Source organism: Homarus americanus, unplaced genomic scaffold (assembly GCF_018991925.1).
Source record: "Homarus americanus isolate GMGI-L3 unplaced genomic scaffold, GMGI_Hamer_2.0 scaffold32583, whole genome shotgun sequence".
Classification (NCBI taxonomy): Eukaryota; Metazoa; Arthropoda; class Malacostraca; order Decapoda; family Nephropidae; genus Homarus; species Homarus americanus.
The window spans coordinates 23,182,942-23,204,059 of NW_024713129.1; the positions used below are offsets into that span (position 1 = coordinate 23,182,942).

At 37.2% G+C, this 21,118-nt stretch overlaps 1 protein-coding gene across 1 annotated transcript in view; it reads left to right on the forward strand.

The window, feature by feature from the left end:
• The window catches only part of LOC121870484 (membralin-like), a 117,224-nt gene that overhangs the window by 76,882 nt on the left and 19,224 nt on the right, over nt 1-21,118 (forward strand). The window contains exons 8-10 of the mRNA XM_042372321.1: nt 8,436-8,486; nt 18,331-18,504; nt 20,624-20,867. Coding sequence (XP_042228255.1) covers nt 8,436-8,486; nt 18,331-18,504; nt 20,624-20,867 — 469 coding nt within the window. The remainder of the gene's footprint in view (nt 1-8,435; nt 8,487-18,330; nt 18,505-20,623; nt 20,868-21,118) is intronic.

Genomic DNA, 21,118 nt, shown 5'->3' on the forward strand with positions numbered 1-21,118 from the left:
TTTGTCACGTTCATGTGACTATGCTGCCCTCAGGCTGGTGGTATTCGCGTTAATTTTGTCGCTTCATGTGACTATGCTGCCCTCAGGCTGGTGGTATTTAACTTAATTTTGTCCGTCCATGTGACTATGCTGCCCTCAGGCTGGTGGTATTAACGTTAATTTTTGTCACGTCCGTGACTATGCTGCCCTCAGGCTGGTGGTATTTAACTTTAATTTTGTCCGTTCATGTGACTATGCCCCTCAGGCTGGTGGTATTAGCGTTAATTTTGTCGCGTTCATGTGACTATGCTGCCCTCAGGCTGGTGGTATTTAACTTTAATTTTGTCACGTTCATGTGACTATGCTGCCCTCAGGCTGGTGGTATTGCGTTAATTTTGTCACGTTCATGTGACTATGCTGCCCTCAGGCTGGTGGTATTTAACTAATTTTGTCACGTTCATGTGACTATGCTGCCCTCAGGCTGGTGCTATTTAACTTTAGTTTTGTCACGTTCATGTGATTATGCTGCCCTCAGGCTGGTGGTATTTAACTTTAATTTTGTCACGTCCATGTGACTATGCTCCCTCAGGCTGGTGGTATTTAACTTTAGTTTGTCACGTTCATGTGATTATGCTGCCCTCAGGCTCAGGCTAGTAATACTCGTCAGCTCCTTAACTTTCTGTCATTTACTGGGACGCGTGCATGCATTTCTTACCCATCGAGACACGTTTGTGTACCTTTGTCTCACTCATCAGAAGATGCGTTAAATGCGCCTTGTCTCACTCATCAGAATGCGTTAGATGCCTTGTCTCACTCATCAGGGCATGTCCGTGCCCTTGTCTCCTCATCAGGGCACATTGATGCGCCTTGTCTCACTCATCAGGGCACATTGATGCGCCTTGTCTCACTCATCAGGCACATTCGTGCGTCTGTCTCGCCCATCAGGGCACATTAAATCGCCTTGTCTCACTCATCAGGGACGCGTTACGTGTGCCTTGTCTCACCCATCAGGGCACGTTCGTGTGCCTTGTCTCACCATCAGAGACACGTTAGTGCGCCTTGTCTCACCATCAGGGACGCGTTAGATGCGCCTTGTCTACATCAGGGCATGATCGTCGCCTTGTCTCACTTATGTGCAGCATAGTCACATGAATGTGACAAAATTAAGTTAAATACCACCAGCCTGAGGGCAGCATAGTCACTTGAATGTGACAAATTAAAGTTAAATACCACCAGCCTGAGGCAGCATAGTCACATGAATGTGACAAAATTAAAGTTAAATACCACTAGCCTGAGGGCAGCATAGTCACTTGAATGTGACAAAATTAAAGTTAAATACCACCAGCCTGATTGGCTGATCAGCTGATGCGCACAACAAAATGTGTTTGTCGTAAGGATTTCGTTAACCGAATTGAAGATCCTTATGGGAGGTAATTCGTAAACCGAAGGACCCCCTGTACTTATTCTTATCACAATCTCCCTCAAATATTCTTTAGCTTTTGTCTTTATCCAAGACATCTTCAGGTCCTGAGACCCACTAATCCCCCAGCCAACAAAGGTTGACCTGACATTTCATCAGGTCATTAACATGAAACCGCTAATCCCCCACCCTACATTGCGTCAGGTCAGATCAGTTACATGAGAGCCACTAATTTCACACAGCTCCATGGGAGTGGAAAATACCAGTCCTTGCTGTAACATACAGTTTCATTCACCCCATGTCATATAAATTTTTAGATATATTTATCAAACCCAACTTTTAGATAAACTATTCTGGAATATTTTAGTAAAGATATTGAGTTTCTAAGTTAATTAGAACTGATTTGACAGACTGGTAGTTTAGACTGTAGCAAAATTTTACCCAGCTCCCAGAAACATTCTGGGGATGTGGGCTAGTGTTTAGACTGGAAAAAGGTTCCGGGGATAAGGAACTTGTCCGGGTTTCAGAAAGTCTTCGGGTTACCTGGAAATTTCTTATCCCCGGAAGTGTTGTGCACCAATTGTTCCGGCTAATGAGAATATCATCTAAATGGTATTTGAAGAAGGAGGAACAAAGACTCATAGACTTCAACTTGTCAGCAAAGCGAATTAATCACAGCATACAAATATAGACTTGCAATTTACATAGTTAAAGCATATATTATGACCCATGCATTTGTAATGCAATTATCTGTATTCACTTTTGGAGCATAATGAACATTTGTCATAACAGTATTCATATAACATTAATAACTACAGTCGGCCCTTAACATACGTGGGGGTTACGTAACAGAGATACCAGTGGATGTTAAAAATCCGCGTATATGTGCTGCCCCAAAAACCTGGCCCCCATGTCATATTTACCGTATATACTTGTGTGTAGTTCGAGCTTTTAAGACCAAATTATTTGGCAAAAAAACTGAAGTCGACCTCTAAAAAGGGTAATAGTTTACGTTGGGTTGAAAATATTTACCAGTAACTACGTAAACAATGGAAGCGTGCACCCAGCGCACCACCAGCTGTGAGTGTCGGTACAGTTGCTTAAGGGCGAATCTCTTCGCGTCATCATAGCAAGCCCAAAAGTAGCCAAATCCATGGTATGATAGCACAGGGCGATGTAAAACAGAGTATTCATTTATTAAAGTTTATTTATAGATACTGTACATAAATTTTTCGTACATTTGAAACATCAATCTTTGTTAATTAAATTTGAAGTAAAAAACTACGATACCGTATTTTTTCATTAAAATATTACATCACAAGTATATTTTTACATAACCGTGACTGAGTGAATATCGTATTCTCAGAAATAAATATAAAATATTATGTTTTGCTGAATGGCGTACATATTATTACAGTGGAAGAGGATAAAATCATGTGAAAACAATGACTTCGCTTTCTTTCGTTGTTCAAAAGATTTTACTGGAATGGCTTTTCGAATGGTTTTCGATTTAAAAACTTCTTTTAATCATACTGTATTACAATAATATTCTATCCTATCATTAGCATATAATCACAACTGAAAACCATTCAAAAAAGCGTTACGGCACTTAGCTTTTGAGCGAAGAAAAGTCATTTGCTTTTACGTCACAATTTTATCCTGTCCACTGTATCGTACATCATTTCAGCAAAAATATTACATTTCCATGTTCTCCAAGAAACAAATGGTAGTTTTGTTGAAGCGTAATGTTTAGTATTTATCTAAAATGCAAAAATAGCTACTAAAAACAGATTAATACACCGAAATGTACTGGCTGGCATCTCCACTTTCGTCCCTGCTCCCGGCGTCCAGAGTCCCCTCCTCCACTCCTCTCCGGCTCCTTCCTCTGCCTCCTCCACCTCCTCACGTCACTACTGCCGACAACAAACACAAATATTTTTGTGAATAACTGCACCTCCACTTCCTATGTACAGTACTGAACTGTACTGTGCTGTGCATTTTACAAACAATAAACATAACAGAAAAAGCTATTAAAAAAAGAGGCCAAAATTGCACTTTACTGCAGTACTATCCTCGGCGACAGAGGTGGGGGTCATCTAGCTCACTCGTCCACTGAATTCCATAACGGGTACCAGTGAAGTGGGAAGCTGGCAATTAGATTCGCTGCTTCTCCTGCGCCAGTGATTGATGGTGTTAAATCTCTCCTTCGGTGATCAAGAACATGGTGATGGGGAGTTGTATTCTTTTCTTTTCATTTCTTCCGCGAAATGTTTTTGTATGGAGCAAAAACGTCATCCATCCCTCACGCAGATTTCAGGGCACGCACCATGGAAGATTCCATACTATAGGCCAGGTTTTTCAATTATCAATATTCCTGGTCATCTCCCCAACTTCTCCAGCACGTTATTTCTTGGTGGCTCTTCCTCTTCCTCATCCTCTTTCCCTTCCTTCCCTCTTCATGCCTGAGTCTACTGCTCCTGTAGATCCTCCTTGGTCAGCTCAGTTTCGTGCTCTTCAATTAAACCTAATCTCGTCCTCTGCCATGTCTGGAAGCCTTCAGCAGCCACTTTCGCCAGGCAGTGCCAGGTCTTTCTGAATATTTTCATTAAATCATCAAAATCATTTTCTTTGTCATCATCTTAAGCACCAAAAGCTCCTCCCAGTCTTCTCTTGAACAGGGCTAGGGTTACTTGTTTTGAATCGTTTTCAATTAAAAAATGTTGCCTTTTATGTATATTTACCTAAACTGTGCCTGAATGAATATATTATTCTCGAGAAATAAATAGTAGTTTGCTGAAAGCGTGATGTATTTCAATACAAATAGGATAATATAAAAATAAAAGATTTTTACCTAACCTTCAATGTTCAAGAGATGTTACTACTTTTAATAGTTTTTGGTTAAAATACTGTTATATTACAATGATATTCTATTCATACTGTGCTTGATATATACATTCAAAATGTAATATTTTTACTGAAATAGCGTACGTATTATAATGAAAGGAAATTAGGATAAAATAAGTAGCGAAAACAATAAACTTTCGCTTTCTTTCGTTCAAAGATGTTACCGTAATAAGCTTTTTCGGAATGGTTTTTCAGTTAAAAACTTTATTTGCATCACAAGTGAATTAGGATAGAATATTGTTATGTACAACAGTTTTTAACTGAAAACAAATGGCGATTCGCTAACATCTTTTGAGCGAAAATGCTTGAGTCATTGCTTTCATCACTTTCTGTATCGTCACGTCATTTCAGCAAATATTACATTTCCATATTCTCAAAATAATAGTAGTTTTTAACAACGTAATGCATTTCAATATAGAAATTAGGATAAACTACATGAAAACAAAGACTTTACTAACCTTCCGATGTTCAAGATGTTACTCGTTTTTTTAGTAGTTTTAGGTTAAAAAATACTCTTATATTAGTGATATTCTATTCATACTGTAGCGATATAATACATTCACGGAAATGTAATATTTTTTGCAACTACAAAGCTGATGTCGCCTGGCGTGGTTACAGCGAGACTGACTAGTGAGGAAAGAGCTATGCGTGTGTGTGTGAGGTTGCAGGAAGCCGGTGTCCTGTGTTGGTGCATGGGATTGAATAATCTTGATTTGAATGTACTTCAATTACTTCAATGTACAGAATATTCTTCCGGCGGGGCAATCTGGCGTGTTGCAAATCCATGTATGCTAAACCCGCGTATGTTAAGGGCCAACTGTATTTGTAAACATTGTTTCTGTTTACTTCTGTTATTTGCAGTACAGTATATTAAATTTCTTTTGTTTCACTGCAATATGGTTCAACATAAAATGTAGCATTTCTCTTACAATTTAATATGTTATATATTTAACACTGACACACACAATGCTTGATAGTTCACACCAGCTGTGCAGCTAGTGCAAAACTTACGTTTGACCTGCAGTCCTGACAACAAGTTGGCACCTCCACGCATTGATGGAAAAGTGCCATTTATGTAGTTTGAATAGAAACATAATGCTGGCAGGGAAATGGTGGCAAATTTTTTAATTTGACTGTACATTATAGTGTAGATTATTAATCCTTAAGCCCCGGTTAGGTGATGGTGGCAATATTTCCACCCGGGAGTAAATCGAAAAAATCTAATTTTTCCAAAAATAATTTTAACCCTTTAAAATGATAAACAATAAAAATAAGTAAAAAACTATATATTGACCGAAACTTCTATGGTCACAATAGAGGAGGGAGGAGGGGGAGATAAGAGACAGTGTTGGTTTGACAGCTTATGTCGTGGTCCTCGGTACTTAGCAGTTTTAGCTCGCTTTTGTGTCCGGTGGCCAATAATGTATGTATTTACTGATCTTAATACTTATTTGCTATAAATAATTAATTTAGAATATTTTATTTGCATAATTTTTCATAAAAAAGTGCTGAAACAATCACCAGTCGGTCTGCCTGGCTGTGTTTTGTGTTTGGTAGAGCAAATATTGCATAAAATAATAATAATTCCACAAATTTAAACATTTATAACATAATCATAGCATTGTTTTACAGTAATACTACACTACAATACAACTACACAGCCTTTATCAATATTACTTTGATACAACATGATAAAATCGACAAACAGTGAAAATGAAACAAACAAAAGTAGGTAATTATGTTCAGGAAGCTTCCCTGTGGTCATGCGTATGACACTCAAATAGTCACACTGGAACCTGATAACCCACGCTTGCATTTAAACACTGGCGGGAAAAGGTGCGCGTTCTGGAACGTCACCCAGGGCCTAAGGGTTTTACAGTAAAGAAAGAAAATGTGTTCAAACCCTCTTGTTGGTTTTGTATTAATGTTGTACACTATTGTTTGTGTCCAATTGCTACCACTACCAGACCAGCATATTGTATGGTGTGTGATCCTTGTACAGTACAGTGATCCCTCGGTTAACGAGTCGGGTTAACGATTTACCTTCCATAAGATTCTTAACTTCGAGCAATCCCTCGATTAACGAGTATTTTACTTGTTTATCAACGTGTGCATTGCATTTGGCGTCCACCAGCTGTAGTATTAGTTCGCCAATACAGTAATCGGTTCTAGGGCTTAAATTCCTTACTATTTTAGTAAATATCAAGAAGTTTATACTATTCAATAATTTTAAAAGTTTAATATTAACTTTTTAGTTGCTATCAATTATTGAAGTAATTGGTTGAAAGAAACTAGTTTCTGGCGTGCATCCAGCCTGTTAACACACCAGACAGGTGTTAGTCTCTTCTGTTTTCAGTGGAGGTAACATCTTGCTTGAGACTCTTCAACTAAACACTTTTTTTTGTGTTTCCAAGCAAATTATTGGTAATTTTGAAATTTATTTTACATATTGACAGTATATAATACAGTGCAGTGTTGATTTAAAGAAAATAATCTTGAATTACACCGAGAGAACTAAAATTTTATGGGTGAATGGTGCATGGGTGACTTCTTCCACCCCAATGCCTTCTTTTCCCTTCTCCCTCCACCCCATTCTAATTCCATCATCATCATCATCCAGGAGCCTTAAATACACACCTCAAAGTAAGTGTACTTTTACTACCTTTTTGTTGAATTTAGGCAATTCGTGAGCTGGAACCAATACTCAAAAACCCATTGAAACAATGGTTTCGTTAAGAAGTGGTTAATGAGCAACCTGCTGGAACGGATTGTGCTCGTTAACCGAGGGACCACTGTAATTATCTCTATCTTAGTTGTTTTCAATATTGTAAAATACTCTCATGAATTTTCCTCATTCATTTAACCCTTAACCGCCTTCTAAGGATTCCCTTCTCTGCCCCCAAATGTGCTAAAATTGGAATATATGGAATGTGAAATATCCACTAATGATAGCCATTGTCCCTACAGCTGTTATTTAAGGGTTAATCTTCCCCAAAAACTATTTTATGTCTGAAAATTATTTATCAACCAAGTACAGGTACTGTATTTGTGTGTCACCATCCTCTCCATTCACAACCTGATAGCCATTTGTAACTGTGCACCACCAGTCTCCTAACCAGCCTCCTGAAACACACACTACAGGGAAAGTCTGACACACATTCATTTGAAAGGTTGAGGGATGTACAACCCTTCCCTAGATCTGCCCAAGAGCATATTATATGTGGGATATGACTCTACCCAGTCTGTCAAAACATGATCATGATAGGAGAAAATTAGATCAAGACAGACACTCGAAAACAAATGTCAAATAAATCAAAATAATAACTGCATTTAGAGGAATTTTTGTGAGAAATAATTAACTCATATCAACTGCATATTCCTCTGGTTGACTGTACTAGTCTGTACAGTATAGACTTTCTTAAGATCAAAGTTAATCAACTTACTTTCTCAGATATGGTAAGAAAAATTCCCCCCACTGTTATATCTTACCTCTCTGGAAAGCCACTTTTTTTACTTCTAATTTTCTACCAAACTCTCAGGTTTTATAATATGGGTAGCGATTGAAAGTCCAGTCCTGCACTTACCACTTTTTGCCCTCCTGATGCTCCAATCTTATTATGTGGTACACTACAGTAGTAACAAGTGAAGGTCCTGATTCTGTAATTGAAGTTCATAGAAATGGTACCTTACTACAATATATGTTACCCCATTAATATATTCTTGCATGTTTTAATATGTATTGATTTATGGCCCTGTACCCTGTCATTGACTTATGGCCCTGTACCCTGCTATTGACTTATGGCCCTGTACCCTGTTATTGACTTATGGCCCTGTACCCTGTCATTGACTTATGGCCCTGTACCCTGTCATTGACTTATGGCCCTGTACCCTGCTATTGACTTATGGCCCTGTACCCTGTTATTGACTTATGGCCCTGTACCCTGTCATTGACTTATGGCCCTGTACCCTGCTATTGACTTATGGCCCTGTACCCTGTTATTGACTTATGGCCCTGTACCCTGCTATTGACTTATGGCCCTGTACCCTGCTATTGACTTATGGCCCTGTACCCTGCTATTGACTTATGGCCCTGTACCCTGCTATTGTTGTTCATGTTACTTCCTCTCATCAGGTCTGCCCGAGTTTGAGGAACGAGAATTAAGTTGGCAAAATAATTCTAATGGTGAGTACAGAACTATACTAAAATTTTATATACAGTATTACAGTACAGGAAGTCACCCGATACATAGGCTCATTTATGAAAAGTAATAATGTAACTATTATGCTTATGTAATTTACTAGTACAGTATCATTATTCTCCTACTATAACCATTTAAGTTATTCCTCAAACTCTTCTTGGGACAATTACAGTAGACTCATCTCTACCAGCACAGTCACTCAGCCAGTTGTCTCATTACCCAGTTACACCTTATTTGCACTCATGTAATATATGGGGAATTAAATAAAAGCAAATTATTCTGTATTCTTTAGTTTCTTAAGCTAATTACAGATACAGACCCTTGAAAGCCAAAGCAAAGTTCAAGATTTATTTATTTAAATGGTTAACTGAAAGCATGGCAGCCGGAAGGCTGAAAATATACAGCTACACAATTGGGAACTGGGTCACTTGATTGACAAATAATATGCGAGTAACATATGTGATACAAATAGTATACAGTGGGGTATGCTATAACGCATCTAATTGGTTCTAGAACCTCGTTCGTTATAGCATTCGTTCGTTATAGGATTAATCCGTTCCAGGCCCCCAAATACAACCACTTAACACTGAAAAAATTCTGTGGAAAATGTAAAAAATACGGTACTTTATCTTACCTTAGTGTTGTTCAGCATGCAGGTACCCCTAAACACTGGCAACAGACGATCACTTCCACTGGGAGTCTTGGCTTTAAGGTCCTCCAAACAATTGTTTGGCCTTTCACAAATTATAGCTTCAATTAATGCTATCACCTGCCATTTCTTTCTCCTTTATCCACACTAAGAGTAAATTTTCCATCTCTTCAATCACATTACACCTTGCTTGCTAAGTCTAAAGATTCCCTTAGCCACTTTGCACAGTTTTCAACTCCTTCTTTATTCTTCAAAATCGTATATATAGTCGATTTAGATCCCATTTTCATCACTAAGTTTCGCAATGCTTGTTCCATCCTCACGTTTCTTTTATGATTTCTTTCTTAGTTTTAAGGGTTATTAGTTTTTCACTTTTGGGATTATCTATTGTTACAATTGTACTTGTATAACAAAATAGTTATACAAATAACACGATTTCCACATCAAAGACGAAATATCAACAATAACAGTGGTGCACTGGCTAATAATGAGACAAAGATGGCGCTTGACGCCTTTGTTGTGAGTCAGCTGTACAACAATATCTGTGCGCCAGACGAAATAGTCCCGTATTCATCCGCGTTCGTTGTAGGAGTGGTTCGTTATAGCATTCTCAATTTTATAGGTAAAACTATTTGTTATAGGAATATTCGTAGTAGGATCCGTTCGTTATAGCATACCCCACTGTATACAGTATAATAACTAGGTTATACTACAGTGCAAAAAGGTAAGATTGACTGGGAGTGAATACACTGGTTTATTACGAGTTGTTGATAATTTTTTCAATGGTTGGGACTAGACTGTTCTTATAGCGATCAGTACATGCTCATATGGGCTGGATGCAGCTGTGGTATCGAACAGCAATTTGATGGACAAGGGATTTCGGGTGGAGGTAGGAGCCGGTGTCAAGGATGGTGCAGAAGCCAACCAAATTTGCAGATGAGGTCATGATAATGGTCAGAGAGAGCTGAAAGGGTCAGTGTGTTGAGTGCTTCTTGATATGTAGAGTAGGAAGGGGAGAGAATAATCTTGCATGCCTCTTTGCACTTTTTCAAGGTGTTTATGTTGTGTGGCATTTAGGGAGGAAGACCAGGTAGGGGAGGCATAGGTGAGCTTAGGAAGTAGGAATGTTGAGTAAACACTGAGGAGCTCGAGAATCCTGAGGGACTTGAGGGAGGACGAAAACCGGAGGATTTGACAACTTTACGACATGTGTTTTCCAATTTAGTTTGTTATTTATAGTAACGCCGAGGAGCTTAGTGGAGTCCACAACATGGAGTGTGTTGGGCCTAGAGTAATGGAAAGGGGTGGGACAATGTCGGAGGAGAAGTTGATGTGTATAACCATGGTCTTGGTATGGTTGATGGTGACATGGTTGTTGGTGGCCCAATTTTGGAGACTGTTCAATAATTCCTTGAGGGCGGTATAGTCGGAGTCGAAGGCAGTGGTCCCTCAGTTAACGAAATGTTCGATTAACGAAATTTCAGTTTACGAATTACCTCCCATAAGATTTTTCAATTCGTTAACAAACAAAACTTTGATTAATCTAAATCCTTTTAAAACACGTTTAGAGCATCAGCTGATGGACTAGTCTGCCAATTCAATAATCTGTTCTATGTTTACTTTGTTTCAGTGGAGAAAATATCAAGAAAGTTGTGCTTTTAATATTTTTGCATTTTATATTAAAATTACAGTAGTCCCCATTTACGTGGTCAATTGAACTCCACGGGTACAGGAAAGTGAAAACCGCAGAAAGTGAACAACAGAACATATGGGATTAATTCCAAAGAGACTGGCCCGACTTCAAACTCCACTTTTTCCCACACAATACCTATGTTGTAGTAAAAAATCTTAATTTTATGATGGTATGCTCACACAATTAATATTTAAGAGAAATACAGTTGCCAGGTTAATGTCCATTCAAATAATGTTTGGGTGAAAACACTAGATTTTAACGCTAGTAATAAATAATACCTTAGACTAAAGTTAGGATAATATAATTGACATTTCTGGATTCCTTGCAGGTCAGGGAATATTTTGAATATAAATGTCATATATTTTGCACAAAAGATAACATATTTACTCAGAATAAACTAAATACTTACATTATATCTAAAATTTGTATGTCTAATGCAGAATCTATGATATTTATATTCAAAATGATCATCAAATTGTAAGAATTCCAGCAATGTAAATTATATTCTGGCCGGGTAATTTGTATGAATTTTATGAGCTAAAACAAATATCTTCAGTTAATAAAAAATATATATATTTCTTCACAACACTATGCTGCCAATCAAAGTACCCCACCTTTGCCTCCACCCTCTTCCAACCATCGCCAGATGGTCGGTCGGTCTCCACCTCTCACCTTCCCTCCCTACCAGAGAAATATTGGGTGAAAAAACTAGATTTTAACTTTCAGTAATAAATAATACCTCAGACTAAAGTTAGGATAATATAATTGACATTGCTGGATTCCTTGTAAGACCAAGAATATTTTGAATATACACTTCATATATTTTGCACAAAAGATAGCATATTTGCTCTGAGTAAACAAAATACTTGCATTAGATCTAAAATTTGTATGTCTAATGCAAAATCTATGATGCTTATATTCAAAATGATCATCAAATTGTAAGAATTCCAGCAATGTAAATTATATTCTGGCCGGATAATTTGTATGAATTTTATGAGCTAAATAAAAAAATTATACTTCACCCGTGTAAAGGGGTACACGCACCCCGGAATGTGAGCATCCCGGGTTCTGGCAGGGTACCGCGTAAACGTGGAAACGCGGAATGTGGGACCGCGTAAAGTGAGGGTTGACTGTATACCAGTAATAGAATTAACAAAATATTAAATATAAACTAAATACAGTACTGTACTGTACAGTATACTGTACAATAGTAAATAAAAAACAATAGAATACTGTATTTTAACTTACTTTGAGGTGTGTACCGGTATGTCGTATTACCGGCCGCTTTGTTTACATATCAAACAGCTGATTGTAGAGGCAGTCGATGATGATGCCATATTCTTTACAGAGTGAATTGGTTCTAATGCCTTCTTCATGTTTCATAATAATTTCTGCACTGTATATTATCAATGTGTTAACTAAATTTCAGAATGACCAATAATTTTAATATAAAAAATGCAGAAATATTCAAGAGACCAACTTTCTTGATATTTACTTCACTGGAAACGAATGTAAACACACAACCAATTACTGTATTGGCGGACTAGCTGATCAGCTGATGCACACAACAAAACTTGTTTCTCCTAAGGATTTCGTTAATCAAAGTTTTGTTTGTTAATTGAACTGAAAATCCTTATGGGAGCTAATTTGTAAACCAAAATTTAGTTAATCGAACCGTTCGCTAACTGAGGGACCACTGTATGTATAAACACCGCTGTGGTCCTTGTCACTGGCACTTTGAAGGTGACCGACAGTGTGCCAGCGGTCTGGTATTACACTGCTGTGAATCACGCTTGTGTCGTTCTTTTCCTTGGAATACACTATTGGTTCACTGTTTGGTAACCAATTATATTGCACTAATCACTTGAATGTTTTGCTGATAAATCCCGGTGTAGTGAGGTTAGTAGGGAGTTGGGATATAATGGGGGGGGGGGGCAAACAGACTAGGCCTGGCTCTGTGTGTGTGGGTGTGAACAACAGAGATACAGTGAACCCTCGAAGATCAGGACTAAAAGGGGGACCACCTGTCCGGAAAAGCAGATTGTCCAGATTTTTCGGCAAATATTAAATGATATAAGAAACGCCAAAAATATAGTACTGTACAGTACTAATGTAGTGATAAACAAATTACCGTATTTAAATCATGCATTTACCTATGATAACATAATAAAAAATATTGTATCGTTACTAGAGTGAATGAAATAATATTCCCACAAACAACAATTGTCAACTCTCTTTATGTTTCCCACCTCCTTAGGCACCTGTGTCCAAGAAACTGACGGGTCAAGCAGCGCTCATGGGCCTAAAATGTTCTTTGCTCTGGTTTAGGAATGCTTCTTAGGGAAACTTCTAGAAGGCTTCTTAGCCCAGAACCCCCAAATTTTTTGTCCGGATCTTCCAAAATCCAGATTTCCCGAGTCCGGATCTTCGAGGGTTCACTGTATATCAATGGTGGATAGGAGTTTTTTGGGAGTGGCTGGTCCCTAACCTCCCAAATTTGTTATATTCTTATGGGATTAATTGCTTCAAAATCCATTGAGATTCCCTGCCTGTTGACTTTTGGCAGTCTGCATATGCGTACGTTATCAAGGTGTACTTGTAATAAAATTATTACTTTACTGTATTGCATGTATATCACATATAATGTGTATTAATAGCTTTAATTCATTGTATACATCAACATTATCATTAAAAACATATTGGTATTTTAAATCATTTTGAGGAAGTATTTTTCTTTACATAGGAATACATCTCAGCTTTTATAATGGGAATACAGTATTACCCCGCCTAACGCGGTTTCACTTAACGCATTTTTTCATATACGCGGTGCCTCGCCAGAGCTGAACTTTCACTTAACACGGATTTTTTCCACATATACGCGGTGAGTGTCCGGCTCGAGATGCTATTTTTAGATTTGCCCCACCCTCCACCCTGCCTGACTGCCTGTTTTAGCTCATAAAATTCATACAAATTACCCGGCCTGAATATAATTTACATTGCTGGAATTCTTACAATTTGGTGATCATTTTGAATATAAACATCATATATTTTGCATTAGACAAAATTTTTTTAGATAAAATGGTTAATCTGAGTAAGTATGTTATCTTTTGTGAAAAATATATGACATTTATATTCAAAATATTCCTGGTCTTACAAGGAATCCAGCAATGTCAATTATATTATCCTAACTTTAGTTTGAGGTATTATTTATTACAAAAAAGTTAAGTATTCTGGTTTTCCCACACATCTCCTTGGGACGGTTGGTGGGGGGTGGGGGGGAGGGAGGGACCGACCGACCATCTGTTACCCCGTGAAGAATATATATTTTTTTTTATTTACTGAAGATATTTGTTTTAGCTCATAAAATTCATACAAATTACCCGGTCAGAATATAATTTACATTGCTGGAATTCTTATAATTTGATGATCATTTTGAATATAAACATCATATATTTTGCATTAGACATAAAATTTTTAGATAAAATGTTTAATCTGAGTAAGTATGTTATCTTTCGTGCAAAATATATGACGTTTTTATTCAAAATATTCCTGGTCTTACAAGGAATCCAGCAATGTCAATTATATTATCCTAACTTTAATCTGAGGTATTATTTAATACAAAATGTTAAAATCTAAATTTTTCACCCAACATCTCTTGAAGGGAGGAGTGGTGGGGGGTGGGGGGGGAGGGTTGGGACTGACCGCGCGGTTGGAAGAGGGGGGGAGGCAAGGTGGGGTACTTTGATTGACAGATAGTGTCGAGAAGAATATTTTTTTTTTTTATTAACTGAATATATTTGTTTTAGCTCATAAAATTCAAACAAATTACCCGGCCAGAATATAATTTACATTGCTGGAATTCTTACAATTTGGTGATCATTTTGAATATAAACATCATAGATTTTGCATTAGACATACAAATTTTAGATAAAATGTTTAATCTGAGTAAATATGTTATCTTTTTTGAAAAATATATGACATTTATATTCAAAATATTCCTGGTCTTACAAGGAATCCAGCAATAATATTATCCCAAATTAGTTTGAGGTATTATTTATTAAAATTTAGTGGTTTTCCCCAACAAATTTCTCAGAGAGGGAAGAGCCAGCAGTGTTGTGTGAGAAGAGGGGGAGGGAGTTGAGTCCATTATTTGAATGGACATTAACTTGGCGACTGTATTTCTCTATTTCTCTTAAGTATTAATTGTGTGCATGTACCATCATAAAATTAAGATGTTATTTTTACTACAACATAGTTATGTGTCTTCAAAAAGTGGAGTTTGGGGGTCGGGCTGGTTTCTATTGGAATTAATCCCATATGTTCTGTTGTTCACTTAACGCGGGACCCTCTGGGTTCTATTGACCGCGTTAAGTGGGGTACAACTGTATGGGAAAATGGGATTCAATTTTAAAAATTCAGTTAACAACAGTTTTTTCAGGAATGGAACCTTTTCATAAATTGGGGACTGACTTAATCCTCTCAGCCTTGCACGACGCCATTGTGGCGTCAAACATAAAAGGCGAAAAAACGTACGCTCTGCCTCACGACGCCAATGTGTTTGGGCTATATTTTCAAATAACTCAAAAGTATTCAGTGAAACTGACTGAACTTTAGACCAGATTTGACAGATGTCGTTTTCTTTGTGTAGGCCTTATTACCTTCCCCAAGACGGCCTTGGTCATTGTGTGCTTGGCAGTGCAGCATGAAGCCAGTGTCGCTCTGGACATTAGACTGAGAGGAGGGTATGCTGCTTGGCCCTATAATTATTCCCCTAGTTAATTTGTGTTGTATTATTTTTCCTTATACCACGATATTCTACATGCTTTGTTCTTTATTTTGGTATATAGTACATACCAATGAACACCATAATACAAGCAAAGTGTAAATGGAAATCGAGATGTTACTAAACATTACCCTACTTTTTCAACTTATACTTGAAAAAAGTGACTTAAATTTAAAGAATTGTCAATTTTTTATGGTTTAATACAATTTTTCAGACAATTTTATGCTAAAAGAGACCCCATTACAATTAATAAAACAAATCCATGGCAGTCAAATGAGCCCTAAAAAAATATATACAGGGTATATTTTTTCAACTATTTTTCGGCAAAAACCTCCGAGCCTGAGCATAAGTTTTCATGCATGTATGTCTCTCTGGCTCCAAGGCTGAGAGGGTTCATGAAAATATGAGCATGTTCCCCAATGAACCATAATACATGAGACTATTATGTGGAGTAAGAGTACAGTACAGTAGTGTCTGAAGGAACTCTTGACTGAATATTTACATTGAAGGGGATTTAGGTATTGGAGACATTTACATTTACATTCACTGGGTGAGAAAATTAAAAGAGTACAGTGATTTAAGTGTCTGCAATGGGTAAATATATAAGAAATGTATTTTACAGTATTTCGTTAACCACTTGGTCACTTTTCAGTTATGTACAATGACAAACAAAAGCCGTGTCGTGAAATTTGATGAAAACATATGCCGAAGGGCTAAATTTTGATGCGTTCTGCCTTGTGGTAGGGGGCTCTCATAATGTTTCACAAGTTATATTTAATCTTTGGACAAAACCACAACATGACTTTTGTCTTTGATTGTACATTATTGGTAGTTTGATATATCTCATAATTGGTGAATCAGATATTAAGGAGCCAGAATGAAATTTTGGAAATGGATAAGAGATATGGGGACAAGAATTTTCAACATGTTAATAGCAGGCATATTATACACATAGAGGATACACTGAGGGTATATCTAGGATACATGAATTTTATAGTGTTGATGGACAGTTCTCAACAACAAAAAATTCTAATTTTGATAACAATATTAAAGTATTTTGGACATGTTTAGACAGTGGATAGAGGAAGATTTATAAAAAGACTTTTTGTAAATTTAAACAAGTGAGAATAAAGTATATTCTCGATTTAACGAAAGGAATTTTTTCCATTATTTTTCGGTCGATTTAGTGAACTAGTTCCCTAAATCGAGATTAATTCCGTTAATATACTCACACTTACAGAGACACCTCAGACACATGATACAGTAAAACCTACTTCAGCCTACGGCGAATGTACTTAATGTATAAAAACGATAAATAATGATATTGAAAACACCATATATGACACACACCCCATTTTAGCAGGGAGAATTTAGGAAAAAAACTTTTTCATGTTATTTTCCTCCTGTAGCCACAGTTTTCTTAAAATAATACTGTATATATGGTACCAGGAAATGTGAGGAATAAATCAAAATAATACTACCAACAAAAAATACTTTATTGCCAAATCAGTAAATATAAGTCAAATTAAATTTTAACACAGTCGCCATTTGCATACTCTCCCTGTTTCACAATAGTAACGAAGACAGCTGGGACGCCGATTCCCTAGCAATGCTCCCCACCCCATACACTCTGCTCCCTTCCCTCCATCAATTATGTGCAAAGAACTGTATATTCTCTTAAAGTGTTTGCTCTTAGGACAATTATATCTTTTACTTTTTTCACAGTATGTATGTAGCATGTTGTGTGCATGTAACTGAGTAGAAATATGCAAAGAAAGTTATGTATATCTACCCGAAAATACAAGTTGATAAACAACCATAACACCTCACAGCTTGACCCAGTAGCCTGGTGGTTACAGTGACAAGTCTATCCTGGCTACAGTGCCATGATTTATCACAATTAAAATAGTAAACACTAATAATAACAGTAAATCTGGTGAAATATGACAAGGAGGAAGGAGAGTTACAAGAGCAGACGACGCTCAACTAGTAGCCACTCGACTCACTCACTCCCTTCACTCGCACCCGTTGCCAGGCGTATGATTGAAATACAGTATGTATGGGAGAAATACATATCTTTTAGTCTAATTTGAAAATGGTTACAGGCACAGTGATAAATTATATAAACTAATTGTTAACTGCACTCTTTTCATTTTCTTCCCCACACCACGTCCTTTCTGTAACTTCTGAGACACTTTCAGCATGATAGGAAAGCACAGTAGTTAGTTGACCGAGAGGTAACAGTGAACAACACACACAGTGGCGGCAGAACACAGACTGAGCAGATATAAACAAACCCCACGCACCAAGTGACGCGTGGTGCGTTTGGCATGGAATTTAATGGAATCACACTCGATTTAGTGAAATAGTTCGGTAAATCAAGCAAACTTAATGGAAGGGTTGATTTAGTGGAAATTTTTATTTAACGAACAGGGGTGGCTTGAATTAGGTTGTTAAATCGAGAAAATGCTGTACCTGTACTGTAATTGTAATGGAAGACTACACCAAAAGGGAACACAGAATAGATTGTACATTATACATGGTATGTCTGTAAGAGGAGGAACTATATACTGTACTGTAATATTATGATATGTGTTTTGTTACACTGTTATATTGAAAAGCCTGTCTTATATTGATTGAAACGACTTCTTTTTTTTTTAGGTAGTACCTGTACTGTAATTATGAAATCTGTGTGTTTCTTAGCTCAAGTGGAACTAGAGCCAGTGGAGAGTAAATTGATTACTGACTTACCGAGCATTACTGAGGGTGGGTCAGGTGTATTCACTTCTAATCATACAGAAGAAGAAGCTACCACAACAGCACATGATGACTCACCTCTGCCAAAAAAAGAACCATTGGAAATGTTGGCAAAAGCTGGTGAGTGTGTGATGTTGTTAAAGAATGGGTAGAATAATTTGTACTTTATAACCAAGAATATTTATAGAAGGATTAATAGTTCATAACCATTGTGTGAATTCATTTACATCTTTCATTGTACAGTATTCTTAACTTAGGTAACTTAATCAAATCCAAGTCAAGATCATATGAATTTATCCAAGACATGTTCATAATGCTCCACCTCATGTGCTGTGCATTGTTCAGTATGATGCCTATATGAGAGTTGATTTACTCAGTAAGTCTAGAAATTATGTAGATTATGAAAAATTCAATTAATTTTTAGAATATCCATAGAGGACTTATTTGCCAGGTTCTAAAAGCATTTGCCCAATTCCTCTTTTATTTTTAATTTACATAACAATTATCTCCATTAGCCGGAATCCCTCAAACCTGGAAATCTCCGACAGCCGGAATTTAAATTTCCTCGGAAATCATTCTCAAAGCCGGAATTTTCCAAAAATTTTCAGTTTTAGGAACAAGTTTCCCAAGATTAAAAATCAAGAGAATTTCCTGAAAATATCTTGAATAAAGATGAAAGTTAATTTTTTTTTGTGGGGGGGGGGACTTGACCTGACCTGACTCAATATCTGGTGGAAGTAGGGTGGGGGATCAGTGGTCTCATATTACTGATCTTCTGATGGAATGTCAGGTCACCCTTTCTTGGGTGGAGGATCAGTGGTTCTCATGACCTGAAGGTGTCTTGAATAAACACCAAAGCTAAAGTATTTTGTGGAAAGGAGTGGTAACATGCACCAGTGTTGCCAAGCTATAAGCTCCACCCTCCAACAACCACCCACACACACCCTCCAACAACCACACACACATTCTAACACCACTCACACACCCCCAGCAAGGGAATTAAGACAGCAAGCACAAGGAGTGAAGGTCTTATTGTATGACACATCTGCGTGCGTGTGACTGCATGGTAGCAAGTTAAATATCAGCTGTTGAGGAGTGCTTGGCAACACTCATTTCCACTCCATCTCTCTAATTACCCACACCTCTCTGCTTTCTCACTCCATATTTTAAAATGGTATGTAACGTAATGTTGAAGGGATACAACTTTGCTCATTTATACATATATTTGTACTTGCCACAATCTCTCTAAAAATACTTTAGGTTTTGTGTTTATTCAAGACATCTTCAGATCATGTGACCCACTAATCCCCCACTCAAGAAAGGGTGACCTGACATTCCATCAGGTCAGTAATATGAGACCACTAATCCCCCATCCTACCTCCACCTGACATGGCATTAGGTCAGGTCAGTTACATGAGACCCACTAATCCTCCATAGGTCCATGGGAGTGGAAAATAAGTCTTTGCTGTAACACACAACTTCATTCATGCCCATATCCTATAGATTTTTAATTTTTAAATATATTTATCTAACCAAACTTTTTATAAACTATTCTCTATTATTATAGTAAAGAAATGAAGTTTCTAACTTAATTAGAACTGTATTTACAGATTCTAGTAGTTTAGACGCAAGCAAAACATCTCCAGCACCCAGAAACGTTCTGGGGAAGTGGGCTAGTGTGCGTCTGTGCAAGAGGTCCAGTTTAGACACTTTGAAACTTTATCCAGAAACCGGAAAAGGTTCCGGGGAAAAGGAATATATCCGGGTTTGAGAAAGTCGTCTGGTTACCCGGAAATCTCTCATCCCCGGAAGTGCTGTGCACCAATTGTTTCGGCTAATGGGGATATCACAGTAGTATTATCTGTAGTTTAGCTTTTTAATTACTCCAAACTTTCCTTTAAACTACATTACTTTTCTCACAGCTCATCATTCATATGAAACTGGTTTGAGGATAATATCCCACATTTTATAATTATTGTGTTTTGTTTTCTTCTACTTATTATTTTATCAGGAAGTTTGTTTTAAATGTCTGTAGTTATTTTTTTTTTAGAATACTGTATTGTATGTTATTATATGCTGCCTTTAAATTTGCTTTGTGACTTTCTTGACTTGAAATATATTTCCTTTTTTTTTTTTTGCTACTATACGTATATGATAATGTTCTAAACTATTCTTATCAGTTTTGCCTCTTGGTGGAACAAAACACTGTGAATGCATCATTAATCATCATCTTCAACAGTTTGGCCAGAGGATGAATACATAGTGGAGTATTCCCTAGAATACGGGTTTTTACGACTCTCACCTGCCACACGTCAACGTCTCAACATCCCTGTTAAAATTGTCACTCTGGACCCCATGAAAGATGCTTGTTTTGGAGATTCTCTCTCACGATTCATCCTGGATGAGTTTTTGGGTTATGATGATATCCTCATGGGGTCTATTAAGAGCCTGGCAGAAAAGGAAGAAAACAAAGGATATCTTCGGTTAGTACAATAAAAATCATTACTGTTTACTGTAAATTCCGCCCGGTTTACTACTCATTGAATCATGGTACAAAATGTATGTTATCCTCACAAACCTATGCCTTCTAAAATATAAAACCATAAAATACAGTCCTTTGCAAGATATCTTAAACGCTTTTAGTTTCAAATAATTTTTGTGGGGAAATTGTATCAGTAGCTAGGTGTTGGATGAATGACTCACCAGAAGGATGCATAAATGTCAGTACAGGAAT